This window comes from Camelus ferus, chromosome 12 (assembly GCF_009834535.1).
Source record: "Camelus ferus isolate YT-003-E chromosome 12, BCGSAC_Cfer_1.0, whole genome shotgun sequence".
NCBI classification, from domain to species: domain Eukaryota; kingdom Metazoa; phylum Chordata; class Mammalia; order Artiodactyla; family Camelidae; genus Camelus; species Camelus ferus.
The window spans coordinates 22,739,130-22,754,024 of record NC_045707.1 but is presented as its reverse complement, the minus strand read 5'-3'; the positions used below and the strand labels follow the sequence as shown (position 1 = coordinate 22,754,024).

Sequence of the window (14,895 nt, the reverse complement as noted above, 5' to 3'; positions counted from 1 at the left end):
GCAGAAGAGAGGTCATGGGAGGTTAGAATCACCTGGAGTGGGTGAACTCATGATATCCCTGGATGACCCACCCTCAACCTGGACACCTCTGCCAATATCTCTGGTGCCCCAGATTCAGCTGGCATTCCTAGAACCCCCACTTTCCTCACATAGGCCCCCTGCACCAAGAGGTCAGGTAGAAGCCTGGCTTCCAGAACCCTGGAGAAGGGGAAGTGGCAACTATTTTCTGCTTGCAACTCTCTGAAGGGCTAATCCCTGGGAGGAGGTCAGGGCTGAGGGTGGAGACTTTGCGGGACAGACCTAGATGCAATATGAGGCAGATAGAACTTTTTAGAAGTCACTCCACAAACGGCAGTGGAGATTTTCCTATGGTCATAAATATGTACGGACCTCATTATTTTAGAAACTGTTACATTGTGTGAACGTCGTCACTTAGCCATCCCCTTGTTGTTGGGCATTTGAGATGGTTCCAGGTTTTCTCTGTTACAGGCAATACCAGCTCCTCTAGTAAGATGTGCTTCTTTCAAGTCTTTGCTCAGATGTCAGCTTCTCAGGGGGCCTTCCTGGACCATCCAGACCATTTAAATGTCTCCCCCGCTCTCCCTCCCCACCTCACCCCCTTCCGCTTTATCCACACCACTGCCCGCTCTCAGTCCGTGTACTCATTTGCTGTGTTTATATCTGATGTTCCCACTGGCTCGGAAGCTCCATGAGGGGAGGTATTTGGGTCAGTTTTGCTCCTTGCTGTCTCCACAGGGACCAGTGTGTGGGGCAGGCACTCAGGAACGAATGCTATTACTGTAGTAAGTCTGTGATGGGTCAGGCTACCTTGGGACAGAAGGCAGAGTTCAGGTACCCCACCCCCTAAATGGCTTTTTTCTTGCAAGCCTGCAATTCTGGCCACTCCAAAGAAAGGCTGATCATTTTGTTAATTATCAGGCTGGCAGCTCTGCCGACGATAATTATGGGGCGTCAGGCGCTGAGACCAACAGCAAAATCTAACCCAATTTACAAGAGTATGGGGGACAGGGGAGCTAAGGGCCACTGCTCCGGGCAGCCTGCATCTGGCCCCGTGGTTCTGAGCACCCACGTGCGGTCTGGCAGGTGGGTGCACTCCACCCCGCGTCAGCCCCTGTGGGCGGGTGGGCAGCAGTCACCTCCGTTGTCCAGCAGCTTCCCGCGGTAGATCTTGTCCTCCACCACGTCAGTCCAGTAGAGGGCGCTCTGGCTGAGGTGGAAGTCCAGGGCGATGGTGTTGCGCAGGCCGGGTACCAGGACGCTATAGTCCCCTTTGTGAAGGTCAATGCGCCGGATCTCATGGCGGTTGGAGAAGATGATAAATGGCTTGAAAGGGTCTGGGGAGAGGTGTGATAGGGGGGTCACAGGGGGCCTGTTGCCCCGAGCCGCCCCGTCCAGGAGCAGGCAGGGTCTCTGTGGGCCCTGGCACCGGGCCTGGATGGAAACCTCGGCCTCTGGCATTTCGCCGCCCAAGCCCGGCCCACTGCAGCTCAGGGGCCTGCCCTGGCCTGCCTGCCCGCTGCCCAGCCACCGCCCCCTGAGCCTCACCCAGGCTGCGGCAGCTCTCGCCGTCCGGCTCCAGCACCCAGCCCTCGTAGCAGGAGCACTTCACGCTAAACTTGTTCTGGTCGCACTTCTGGCTGCACTTGAGGTGCTTGGCACAGTAGCTCTGGATCTGGCAGGTGTGGTTGTCAGGCCCCAGCTCCATGCCCAGAGGGCATGAGCATACGATGCCCTCTCCAGGTGCCACCGAGCAGTTGTGGCTGCAGCCACCGTTATTCAGGGAGCACTGGTCTGGGGGGGGGGGCAGGGGCAGGGGACAGGATCAGGGGCAGGATCTGGAAGGAGGCAGGACCACGGCCTGGCTGGGCCCCAAGTCCCGAGTGCCTGAGACAGAACCCTGGCACCCTGCCCAGGGCATCCTTCTTTTCCATTCCTCTGTCTCACTCCTTCCCAGGCTCCCTCGGGACGAGGGCTGGGGCCCCGGCACCCACCACCTGGGACCAGTCCTCTCTTTCCCCAAGGAGCACTGCTGCATCACTGGCTGCGCCTCTCTCTGGCCTTATATCCCTGTCCCTTTTTGAGCCCACTGTGGGGACCCCAGCTTTTTGCCTCTCTCTGGGAGGGCTGAATCTCAATTTCTCCTGATGTGCGGGTGATAATGGGGTGGGATGTGGTACGGAATGTCCTGCCCAGGGTCGTCTGACACACCCTGGGGCCTGCCAGCCCAGACTGAGGACACGTCAGCAGTTCTCGGGGCTGGTCCTTGTCTCCCACTCCTCTCCTCCAAGGAGCCCAGCGTTCTGCCTAGCTTGGGAGAGATAAGGCTGCTCTGCTCTGCTCCCCAGCCCTGAGTCACACCATGTGGCCCCCCAACCCCATTCTTTTGATCCTGAGGGCAGAGCCTCCTCCCCCCACCTCCTCACTCACGCTGCAGGCTGGGGAGCCTGCCCTGACCACATCAGCCCTCAGCCCTGTGCTTTCATCTCGAACACCGGCTCCACACTGCTCTGGGGTACGACTGTGGGTGAGGGGGCTGTGCCTGCAGGGAGGGGCTGCACTGCACTGTCTCCACAGTGCTCCGCCAGCTGTGTGACCTTGGGCCAGTTATTTAACCTCTCTGTGCCTCAGTTTTCTCATGTTTAGGATGGAGGGGACACTAGTATCTGCCCCACAGGGCTGCTTATGGGTTCAATGCTCAGACACGCTGAGCCGAGTCTCTTGCCAAGATGAGTCCTAAATCGACATGGGTTGATGGCAGTTGCTCTGGGTACTACCTGCCCAGCAGCCAGAGCTGCCCTTTCCCAGTCTCAGACCTCTCCCCACAGGGCCCGTCCTGCTCCAGTGCCCTGCCCTGCCCAGGCCCCGTGCCCAGCCGCCCTGCCCGCGTCTCGGCTAGGCCCCTCCCAGCCCGGGCCTCACCGCAGAGCTCTCCCTCATCCGAGCCGTCTCCACAGTCATCGTTGCCATCACACAGCTTGTCGGGGGGCAGGCAGACCGAGGTGTTGTTGGCGCAGGGGTGCGAGGGTGGCCTGCAGGCCAGGGACTCACAGTTCTCCTCGTCTGAGTTGTCCTCGCAGTCGCTGTCGCCGTCACACACCCACGCTTTGCTGATGCACCGAGCTGAGGGATGGGTACAACACCAGGGGTCAGGCTCTCTGTGCCCTTCCTTCCAGACCCAGTGGGCTTCTTTGATCGGGTCATGACTGCAATGCCCTGGGGACCACTAGGAACCTTGAGGATTTTTCTGTCAAATTTACACAGGCAATAAAGAAGGCAGGAATCTGTAGGAGGTGCTGAGATTCAACTCCGGTGAGGGTTTTGGTTCCCAGGGCCCTTAGTGCAGGCCTGGCCCCTACATACCTGCCCCTGTGCATCAGGCCCAAGCTTCTGCGAGCCTTTTGCCTCGCAACGTCCCCACCCCATGCCCCACAGCACTGTGCCATCTCCCTGGCCACTGCCCCACCCTCAATATGGTCTCCTGTCCATGTTGTTTCCTTTCAATCGTCCTTTTTACCAGAGTCCTTGCAGCCAAACTTGACATTGGGGTCACAGACGTGGGTCACTCCCTCACAGCTCTTCTCATCGCTGGAGTCCATGCAGTCAGTGTCCCCGTCACAGCGCCACCGCAGGGGGATGCACAGACCATCCAGCCGGCACTGGAACTCGTCACTGTGGCAGCCGCCAGGAGGCCTTGTGGCTGCAGGGGGGCAGGTGGAGGGCAGGGCGTTAGGGGCTCCGTGTCAGCCATCCACACCTCTACCTTCCCAACCCTCTGCTGCGATACCTGCCCGGTGCTACGAGCTGAAGCAAGGAGAGAGACTTCTCTGAGTCCTGCTGACACTCCTCAAAAGCACTAACTCAGGGCTATTACACCCTGTAGGACTCCAGAAATGAATCTTGTCTAATCTCCCTATTTCACACACGAGAGCTGGGTTGGATAAACAATTCACTGGGCCAAGGCTCAAACGCCCCACACCTCATTCACTCCACAAACACTTCTTGAGCACCTCTGGCGTGCTAGGCACTGTTCCAAGCGCCAGCATGAACAAGACCAATTCCTCATCCTCATGGAGCTGCAGTTCTAGGCGGGAAGAGAAGTAGCAAAGACATGACACACGAACCCAGAGTGGAACTGCAGGTAGTTATCAAAGCCACAAACAAAGCCGGGTCAAGGCCACAGAGGATGAGATGCTACTTTTGATAAGACAGTCAGGGAAGGCCCTTAAGCAAGAGAAGTTTGAGCAGACGCCTGAATGACGTGGGCTGTGAGATTAACCTGGAGGCGCATTCCGGGAAGAGGGACCAGCTAGTGCAGTCTCTGAGATAGCAGTAGGCAGGGCATATTTGAAAAATGCCCAGGGCATATTTAAAGCTGCACAGCTGGAGCAGAGTGAAGAAGGAGATGAGTGGCAGGAATGCAGGTCAGAGAGGCAGGGGATCTGCAGGCGTGGGGCGGGTCTTGGCTTTGACTCTGAGCACACAGGGAGCACTGAGGGCGGGGCTGGGGAGCGATCTGACAGGATGGCTCTGGCTGCTGTGTTGAGATCTGACGCAGGAGGCTGGGGAAGGAGCAGAAGGAGTATCTGGCAGGCACAGGTGACTGTGCACAGGCCTCGCTTCGTCACTGCCCCGCCGTGAACACAGTCCATGCTCTCATTTGTGCCTGGATTTCAGCAGTAGCCTCTCAGCTGATTTTCCTTCCTCAGGGCTGCTGAACCTCGTTCCAATCTAATCCTCTTCCAGGATTGACTTCCGAAAGGATTTCCTACATCTTGTCACCGTCCAGCTCTGAGATCCTTCCATGGTCCCCAGGGCTGGGCCTGCTCTCGCTGCCGCTGTAACCTGCCCCCTCTGGGCATAGCCTCATTACCTGCAGGCCCCTCCAGCCTAAGGGGCCCTGGCCAGCCCCACTGGGCCCTGCAGGAGTGCTCAGTTTTACCCTCTAAGTCTTACTGCTGGGTTCTCCAGGCTCCACCCCCACCCTGTCTGAAGACCCTCCTTGTCCTTTTACCCACAGCCCAATCCCTCATCAGGGCCCAGTTCAAATCCTACCTCCTCTTGAGTGGTGCCAGGCTGTTCTGGCTCACAGCTATAGTTAACAGTCGCTACCAACCATGACATCCCTGCTCCCATGTGCCAGGCCCCCACACGCCCCCTCTCACTCCACAGAGAAGGAAGCTAAGGCTCAGAGGAAGCAGCTTGTCCAAGGTCGCCCAGCACCCAGAGCGCTCATCATACCTCGCCGCATCGCAGGCCTTTCCCAGCGTCCCAAGGCTCTACCACCTGTCCCACTCACTCGGCCCTTCTCAGGCACGGCCCTTGAGACTTGGTTACTGTTTCCTGGGCCTTCAGCGACCCTCCCCATCCTCCCTGTCAGTGCTGGGCCCACGGTGGGGACTCAGTGTGATCAGTACTGCTCCCACTATGTGCACCTGAGGCCTACAAGGCCGAGGTCGTAAGCTGGCAGTCCAGGGGCCAGATGAAGCCTGCAGAAAGATTTTGCTCTGCCGTGTTTTAAAACCTCTTCAAATCAGTTGCCAGTTGCTACAGGTTGATTTGCCTTCTCTGAGAAGATGCTGAAGTCCTAGCTCATAGTACCTGTGACTATGACCTTATTTAGAAATAGGTCTTTCTTTGCAGATGATTAACTTAAAACGAGGTCATTAGGGTGGGCCCTAGTCCAGTATGACTGTGTCCTTAAATAACAGCCCCTCTCTCCCCTGGCCCCGTCGTGCTCACCCACCCCTCCCACCCTGAGCATGCCTTTTCCTAGCTACCGGCTTCCAAACACGGGCTGCATGCTTTCCCTGCATGATCTCACCGAACCCCCACATCCGTGCGGTGATGCTGGGGCTATCGTTACCCCGTTACCCCCGCTTTGCAGATGAAACTCATAGGGGCCCACAGAGATTAAGGAACGTGCTCAAGGCCACCCAGATAGTAAGCTGCGGAGCCGGAGCTCAAACCCAAGGCCGCCCAGCTGCAAAGCCTGAGATCTTAACAGCGTGTGACAATGACATGTCGACAGCCTCCCTCTCCCACAGGACTGAAAACTCCTGAAGGACAAGAGCCGCGTCTGAGTTATCTTGGCTCCCAGGTGGTGGCGACACGCAGTGGGGAGGCCGGGCAGATGGTGGCTGGTCTGGGCCCCAGGCGCCCACCCTGGTTGGTGCAGTTGGCGTGCGTCTCATCGCTGTAGTCCCCGCAGTCGTTGTCCCCGTCGCAGGTCCAGTGCTCAGGGATGCAGCGCCCGCTGTTGCACTTGAACTGGGTGCTAGAGCAGGAGTGGCTGCAGCCGGCCTCGTCACTGTTGTCCCCACAGTCATTGTCTGGGGGGCAGGAAGAAGGGAAAAGGAGATGGAGGGTCAGCAAGCAGCAGCCTTCTCTGTGACCCCAGCGTGGGGCCCCCACTCCCGCCTCCCTATTCCCACCCTCCACCCACCCAACCCTCCCGCTGAGAAAATAACAAACAGAAAAGACACAGAAACTGCATAGACTGCAGCATGCACCATGGCCCGCGTGGTAGGGGCGGGGAGAGGCGGGGTGGGCTCCCCGAGGGCCCGTCCCTGAGTCCCGGAAGGCTGGGGGTGGGCACAGGACTCGTTCCTTTCCCAGTCTGGCAGGGTGTGGGAGCAGGGGTCTGCTCGCTCTGGGGGAAAGGCAGGGATTTCTCTGGTTTTGGAGACACAGTGGTGGGTGGAGTGTAGGTGATGCCTCTCTGCTGGGGAGGGAAGGGCTTCATTAGGCCCCGCCCTGAGCGTGGGCATCACTGGCCTGTGCTCTGCGTGCCCGGCTCACGAGGGGCACTGCCTGCAGCTGGGAAGGCCGGGGCGCTTCTGGAGGGCATCTGAAGGTGACCGAATGCACGTCCTGCTTTCTAGGCCTCGTGGGTGCGGCTACCAGACCTCCCTCCACAGTTCCAGGCCGCTTGAGAAGACGGGTTTGGCTGTCCCCCTTGGGTTGTGTTCCTGCCTCTTTTCCAGCTGGATCTGCGTCTCTAACGCTCTCCCGCATCAGGTCTTGTGGTTCTTGTCCCCACTTCTCTGTCATCTCCTCCCCATCTCCGCTGTTTCCCTTCCGCTGTTTTCTTTCTCCCTCTGTGCTCTCTGCTCTCACTTTTCTCTTTGCTTTTCCTTCACATCCTAGGAGTTTGGGGAGGGGAGCTCCCGGGGGTCCTGGGAGGCGGCCCGAGGCCAGCTGGGGATCTAGGGGTGATGGTGCATGTGCTTCTATGCACTGACCGGCAGGCTCAGGACAGGTCTTTTCGTCAGAGCCGTCCCCACAATCCTTCTCTGAAACACAGAAACCGCCAGGGCAGCCATTGGCACACAAGACACGGCAAAGATGAGGGGCAACGTGGCGCTGACCCAACACATCCTCACACACGAGAGCCAGGGCTCGAGCCACTGCTGCAACACGTCACAACACCACACCAGACACAACCAAAGCCCCGAGACAGTGCACACACAACGGTCCACCGGCCCCCGTGGCTCTGGGATGACATCACCTGGTCCAGGGCTGACCGCAAGGTGGGCTCCCGAGCCTGGAGTCGGAGCCCGGAGGTTGCACCAAGGACCCCAGGAGACAGAGCTCGCAGGGAGAAGGGAGTTGGGCACTGGGCTGTCTTTGCTCTGCCCCTCTGGCCCTATTTGCTCATTTCTCCCTGGCCCCAGAGCCTCTGCCAGAGGATGGGCATCTCAGGCCCTGCTCGGGGAGGAATGGAGCTGACGGGCGATGGGTGGGGTCTCCTCTTGGTCCATCTCGGTTCCCCCAGTGTTTCTGGCTTGTCCTCACTGCCCCCAGCCAACCCAGCAGGGATTCAGTGAACTGATTCTAAAACCCTTTCACCTCCCCCCCAGGGCCTGGCTGTGGTTTCAGCTTCCTAGGCATCCGGGCAGGGGAAGGGGAACAGGCTCTTACCATTGTCACACCTCCAGTTGATGTTGATGCATCTGCCGTTGTTGCAGGTAAACTGAGTCAGGGGGAAGCAGGTGGGGTAGGCTGTCAGGGAGAAAGAGTAGCTGAGTAGGGCCCTGAAGACTACACAGCATCGTAGCACTGAGCGGGTGGGCGCAGGGCCCCTTCTGTAACTGGCAGCCCAGCCCAGCCAGTTTGGGGAGGGGAGGCTAAGAGGTGGTGCCTCGGCCTGAAACCCTGCCTGTTCAACCCTCATCCCTCCGAGCATCCTTTTTAAGCCCCAGGGTACGTTCTAATGGGCCCTCCCTCCCCGGGCCAGCCGGGCCTTCCTGCTGCCCTGCTCACCACATGAGGCTGACTCGTCGGAGCGGTCCCCACAGTCATCGTCCAGGTCGCACGTCCAGGAGATGGGGATGCAGCGGCCACTGGCGCAGGAGAACTGGTTGGGTGGGCAGGTGCGAGCTGGGGGCAGGGATGGGCATAAGTGCTTATAGTTGAGTCCCCTCTTTAACTCCATTTTCTTTCCTATTGTTCTCTGCCTCTCCAGAAGTCTTCCCAAGGGTCTCAAAGCCATTTATTTCCCTTAGAGATGTTGTTCAAAACCACCCATGTGGTCTCGTATCGGATGCCTCACCCCATCTCTTGAGGGGACACTGATGTCCTCCAAGGAGAAGGCCCGCTCACCTAGTTTGTCATCCCCAGCCTGGAACTGTGCTCTGCCCCCTGCAAGCAGAGGCCTCCCGTCCTCACTGGGAGGGGAGGGCACACATCTCCTCCTGCCCAGGCTCCCTCTTCCCTGCCCTGGGTGCCCCACGCTCCTTTCTCTCTCTGAGGCCCTTCTGTCTTCTCAAGCCTGGCTCCCCCATCTGCCCTGCCCCAGCGACCAAGGGAGGCAGAGTGGTCACCCCCCCACCTGAACAAGTGGCATTGGACTCGTCTTCACTGTTCCCACAGTCGTTGTCCCCGTCACAGAGCCAGCGGTTGGGGATGCAACGGTTGTTCTCGCACTTGAACCGGTCCGAGGGGCAGGTGTGCTGATCTGGGGAGGGAACAGGTCAGGGGTCAGCCCGAGGGAGGGGCCCCCAGCTCTCCAGCTGCTGCCCCGCGGGCCTGCTGTCCAACAGCACGGGGCGGTGACTCACGGCAGAGGGCGGGCGCCTCGTCGCTGTTGTCCAGGCAGTCGTTGTCCCCGTCGCATTTCCAGCGCTCCTGGATGCAGCGGCTGTTGGAGCAGGCAAACTCACCCGGCTGGCACTGGGGTGGGGGCACGTAGGACGGGTTCGCTGTGGGCACCACATGGGCGTGAGGGGAAGTCAGACCCAGGTCACAGGGCCGGTGCTGGGCCCTCTGCCCTCTGTTTGCTTGTTTTATTATTTTAAAATAAGATATGCAGTTATTTTCCCTAACGCATTGTCCTTTGTGAACGAAGTATCTGATGGAAACAGCAACTCTTTCTCAAGCCACAGGGTGATGTTTGCTCTGCTGCTTCCAGTAATGCAATGTGGTCTGAGATAAAGCAATTTCCAAGAGACCTTAGAGCCCCTCAGGCTTTTGTCCCCACGGAGCAGACCACTCCTGGTCCCTCCCTGCCACGTCCAGGAACGGCCCCTGGGAAGCCATCTCTGGGACTCCCAGGCCTTGCCCTGGTCCTTGGACAAATGCATCAACTCTACCGGCAGGAGCGAACACAGGCCCCAGGACTCTGCAGGCTCCACGCTCCTGTCCCCCAACACTCACACCTGAGTGGTGACCGCTACCTGCCTTCAGCCGTGGGCAGTAAAATCACCGTGTCCTTTGTGTTTGCACAGGGTGAGCTCAAGAAGCCCGGGATGCGCATGCCGGTCCCCATCCCTGGACCCTACAGCTCTGGGCATGGCCTTTCTGACCCTCTCTCATCCCTCTTTAATCCTCTGGGTCCCAAGGGTGGTGATTTTCCTTCTCACAGCTCATGGACCACTGGACCTGGAGGCTGGTATGAGCCCACTCTGCTCCTCACCTCTGTTTCCCGACCTTTCTCCCTCTCTCCTCTCTGAAAAGTCAGTGTTGACGGTCATGTTATTAGACTATACGAACCCCACTACAGGCCCCCAGGCCCCCCATCATCCTTGAGGATTTTTTAGCTCTTGGTTCAGTGTCACTTTCTCCAAAATCACTCCCTTTCTAATTCCTTGTGATTTCAGCGTCCGTGTAGACGCACCTTCCGATGCCCTGGCCCCTCAGCTCCTTAACCCCTGTCCCAGTGAGGCTCTTGCCCTGCACCTGGCCTCAGTCTCTCCCTCTCAGCTGCACAGTGCAGCCCACTGTCCCATCTTCACTTCTGCGATTCTGTTCTAAGGAAACCATCCAGCACATGGGAAGGCATGAAGGTATGAGAAACAGCAGAGCAGGTGATTAAGGAAAGGTCAGACTTCCCGAGTCCAAATCCCTGCTCTAACCTGGGGCCTCCATTTCTTCATCTGTAAACTGTTGATAATAAAAATACCCTCCCTCTTAGTATTTTGAGGAGTAAATGAGTTACTGCATGGGGAGTGCTTAGAGCCGTGCCTAGTACATAGTCTGTGCTCAGTGAACGATGCCTGTGATTGTAACAAAAAACTGGAAACGACCTAAACATCCGACAACAGAGAAATGGTTGAGTAAATTCTGGGCTGTTCACTAAATGAAGCATATTTGGCCATTAGAAATTCTGCTTATGTGTCCCTGACACACTGACCTGGGAGCGTGTTCCCCGAAATGGTAACCGTGGTCTCTATGGGTGGTGGAATTTGTGGTGATTAGTTCTTTCTCCTTTGTATTTTTCTGTATCGCTTGTTTATTTTTACAATGAGCATGACCCATTTTTATTAAAAAATGAGGGTGTTAAAAATAATGCAATAATAACAGAGAAAATTTGTGGCATGTATGAGCCAAAAGGGGCAGAAGACACTTAAATGTCCTGATTCCAGCCATGTAAAAACCCACCTAAAGGAAAAGGATGGTGTTGCTTTACCACAGTGCTAACAAGATTGCGGTGTTCTTGGTGAGACTGGGTTCGATATTTTGAACTATTGTTGTATTACTTTAATAAGGGGGAAACAAATGTAAAAGAAGTTGAGGCAGTTTTTCTCGTTCCATTGCTGTCCTTCTTGGTGTCCCCTAATCTTCATGCCCTCCAAGCCTCCCACCCCCCACTCATCCCTAAACACCCTCCAGCACCCAGAGCCTTCTCTCACTCCATCCCTCAACTCCTGTTGACCCCACAGGGCCCCCTTTGCCCCCTTCATGTCCAATGGGGACCCTGTGGCCTCCTGCTGGGGTCTGCTCCCCCGCCTCCCACCCCAGCTGGGCCCCTCATACCCAAGCAAGTGACACCATCTGTGTCCAACACCTGGTCCTCGGCGCAGGCACACTGGCGGCTCCCAGGGGTGGCCAGGCACAGGCTGCTGCAGCCGCCGTTGTTCACCCGGCATTTGTTGGTACCCACTGCAAAGAAGGGCCCACGGTCGGGGAGGAGGGAGGAGGAGAGTGGAGGATGGGTTGTAGCAGGGTCAGGAAAGGCCAGACAGGAGAGATGAGAAGACAGGGGAGAAGACAGAAAGAGGAAATATGGCGAGGTGAGAGAAGAGGAGATGCAGGCACGGGGCAGCAGGGGAGATGGAGAACACAGAAAGTCACACTGGGGTGGGGGCCTCTCTTCTTGAAAGCCTCACACGTCAGAGCCTAGGAATCCTGGGAAGTGCGTTCACACCCTGCAGGAGCCTCAGCCCCGCCCCATCTAGGTCCCGCCCCTGCCCCAGCCCTAGGGGTACCTTGCTGCTGCTGGGCATCATACATGCGGATCTCAAAGATGGGGGGCCGCTCGCTGCGCAGAAGGGTCACAGTGGGGGGTGAGCCCCCTGTGCCCCGTTCCAAGCGGTAGACACTGCCACTCCGGTACTCGGTCCAGAAGAGGTAGTTGCCGTGGTGACACAGGCCAAAGGCATGGTTCAACTCAGGACCCTCGTACACAATCTAGGAATGGAAGAGGGGTTACTAAGGAGCTGGGAGACGAGAGGGGTGCCTTAGGGAGGCCCAGAGGGTCAGTGTTTTGTACTCATATGCCCATGGCCTATGACTATGATGGGGGCTTGTAATCCCCATCAGCCTGGGAGCCCCCGAGGATGACAGCGTTGCACGCAGTGAGGTGCCAGACCCTGAACCCAGCAGAATGCTGACGAGGAGCTTGCCCTCACTCCTCTCCTGGGCTGGTTCGTATTCATTCATATCCCTCCAACATATATGCATGTGTGACTGCAACGCATACACACACACACTACTGAGCAGACAGCCAGAACCCCTCCATTCATTTCTTCATCCAACAAACATTCACCAGGATTATTAAGGTAGGCACAAAGAAATGGACAAGACATGGTCCCTGCGTTGGAGCTGCCCCCTGTCTCAGGAAGGACACACACAGTCATGCAGGGTAGCAGAGAGGTCTGGAGACAACATCTCAGAGCAAGTGGCCCCTGTGTAATATGCCAGGAGAGGAGGAGCTTGGTGTGTGAGCAATAGCACAGAGGGCGGCACCCGTGCCGTGTGCTGGAATTACAAGCTGTCTAGTGCTGCTGCCCCAACGGCTGAGATGTAGAGGACAAGGAAAGAAAGAAGACCACAGAGATGGTCAGGAGTCACATCACAAAAGGTCTTATATCATGAAAGAGCTCGGTCCTGGAGGAAGGTTATATAGCCCAGTAGCAGAGTGCCTGCTCAGCATTATTAAAAATAAACAAATAAACCTAATTACCTCCCCCACAAAAATAAAATTTGAAAAAAAGAAAGAGCTCGGTCTGCACACCTAGACACGCCTGTGGCTCACAAATGAAGCACGCAGACACCTGAATGAACAAGCGTGCACGTGTGGCCATCTCTAGGCATCTCACACTTGCACAGAGGCACACAGTACAGGCACACACAAACAGGCAGAGGTGCACACAACGTGTGTGCTCAGGTGGGCACATGGATGGTCAGGCCAGCAGACAACGTGCACAGTCATGGAGATGCTCTGAGAGAAGCAACCCTCAAACAACACAAGACGGAGAGACGCATGCACGGGCACACGGGCCCAGACACACACAGATGCCCGCACATTCAGACATACAGAGCCTCAGCCACACACAAAAAGTGGTCCAACGACACCCGCATGAAGAGCCGCACACAGGGGCACGCCTGCCTACCTTTCGGTCTGTGCCATTGAGCAGGATGGTCTCGATGCGGTCATAGAAGGCGTCCACCCAGTAGAGGCGCCCAGCTGGGATGTCCAGGCTCAGCCCATTGGGCCAAAGCACTGTCTTGGAGGTGACAAAGATGTCTCGGTGTGAGCCATCCATCCAGGCCCTCTCCAGTCGCCCTCGCCGACTGTCCTTGGGGTCCTCCTCCCAGTCAGTCCAGTACATCCACCTGTGGGCAGCGACTGGTCAGCACCCCAGGGGCCACCCCTGCCATTAACATCCTCCCCTGTGATCCCAATCCAGGCGGGCCATCCCAGAGCCCCTCACGGGGGTCTTCCTGCCCTGCTCACCCCTGGCCCACATTCATTCATTCCTCCATTCGACAAATATCTGTTGAGTGCCTGCTGAGCTGGGCACAGTTCTGGCACTGGAGGACTCAGTGGAGACCAAGGCAGCCAAGGCCCCTGCTCTCATGGGGTGCATGGTCCACACAGGGAGACAGACAAGGCAGCCAAGAAGGTCACACACGTCGGAGGGCGATAAAAGCCAGGAAGGACATGAAGCAGGGGGATGGCGTGGAGAGTGAGCAGGCAGTGGCGAGGAAGGCCTCTCTGAGGATGTGGTATCTGAGCTGCGATGTGAACGCTGAGAAGGAGCTGGATGTGCAAATACTAGGGAGTCCCAGGCTGAGGAACTCCAAGAGCAAAAGCTCGGAGGCAGGAAAAGCTGGGGTGTTGGCTTGAGACACAGACAGCAGGCTGTAGGCACAGAGCTTCCAGGTGCAGGAAGTGAGGTGCAGATGAGGTCAAGCAAGCTGCAGGCAGACCCCATAGGACCCCAGGCCTGATAAGGGCAAGGAGAGCCAGGGGAGGGCTCTGAGCTCCAAACTTCTATGTATCTGTGGCCATCACTCCCACTGCCCTTAAGACGGGGACACCTTTTTCCTTTTCAGTCTCATTCTTGCCTAAGCATCCCACTTAATCTGCTCTCCCCTCTCCACTCTGTGTGTCTCATGCCCCAGTTCTGCGGCCCACACAGTCCCCGGCTCCTCCCACCCCAAGCGCCTGGGAGGACTCACCCATTGAGCGGATCCACCACAATGGCCCTGGGGTGTGTCATTTTGCCCTCGATTAAAGTCTTGCGGGTCTGAGCAGCCTTCTCCAGTCTGGCCACACTGATGGTCTTCTTGGGCCCATCATCCGTCCAATACAAATTGTCCCCCATCCAGTCCACAGCCACACCCTCCACATTGTGGATGCCTGCGGGGAGCGAAGCAGGTAGTGAGGGGGAGCCTCAAAGGACGTTCAGAACTGCCTGCCTCTGACTCTTAGGACACTTGCACGGTGAAACACTCAGCTAGTGGCGAGTGCAGGGGGCCTCCTGTGCCCTCGGTGATGGGTGGGGTGAGATGGGATGGGAGGTTGGAGAAAGGAGCCAGGGAGGTTGTTTGTGCTGCCACATCTGCATTGAGACACAGAATCTCTCAAAACTGCACATGGAAGCAAGTAAACCCACGTGGTGCACGTGGGCTTTCACAGGAGGGCACGTCGGGGCCTGAGCTGGGGTGGACAGCTGAAGCAACAGGCACATGGCTCAGGGCACAAGTGTGACGCCACATCCCGGGCCTAAAAATCCTGAGCTAACAAAATGAATAAATTAGGAAGTGATTTTTCACTTAGCCAAAGGTTTCATCTCGAGTTTTAATAGCAGTTCCCTAGTATAGGGAACCCCAATCTTTTCCTGACAAGGAGTTACTTTTGATTTCCCC

At 57.2% G+C, this 14,895-nt stretch overlaps 1 protein-coding gene across 1 annotated transcript in view; it reads right to left on the bottom strand.

Annotated features, from left to right (window-relative positions):
• LRP1 (LDL receptor related protein 1) overlaps positions 1-14,895 on the bottom strand; it is a 77,004-nt gene that overhangs the window by 33,864 nt on the left and 28,245 nt on the right. Inside the window, 13 exon segments of the mRNA XM_032493155.1 lie at positions 1,158-1,355; positions 1,567-1,812; positions 2,941-3,141; positions 3,536-3,718; positions 6,183-6,350; positions 7,942-8,022; positions 8,284-8,400; positions 8,852-8,977; positions 9,081-9,221; positions 11,275-11,400; positions 11,727-11,928; positions 13,134-13,356; positions 14,206-14,386. Of these exon segments, the coding sequence (XP_032349046.1) occupies positions 1,158-1,355; positions 1,567-1,812; positions 2,941-3,141; positions 3,536-3,718; positions 6,183-6,350; positions 7,942-8,022; positions 8,284-8,400; positions 8,852-8,977; positions 9,081-9,221; positions 11,275-11,400; positions 11,727-11,928; positions 13,134-13,356; positions 14,206-14,386 (2,193 nt within the window).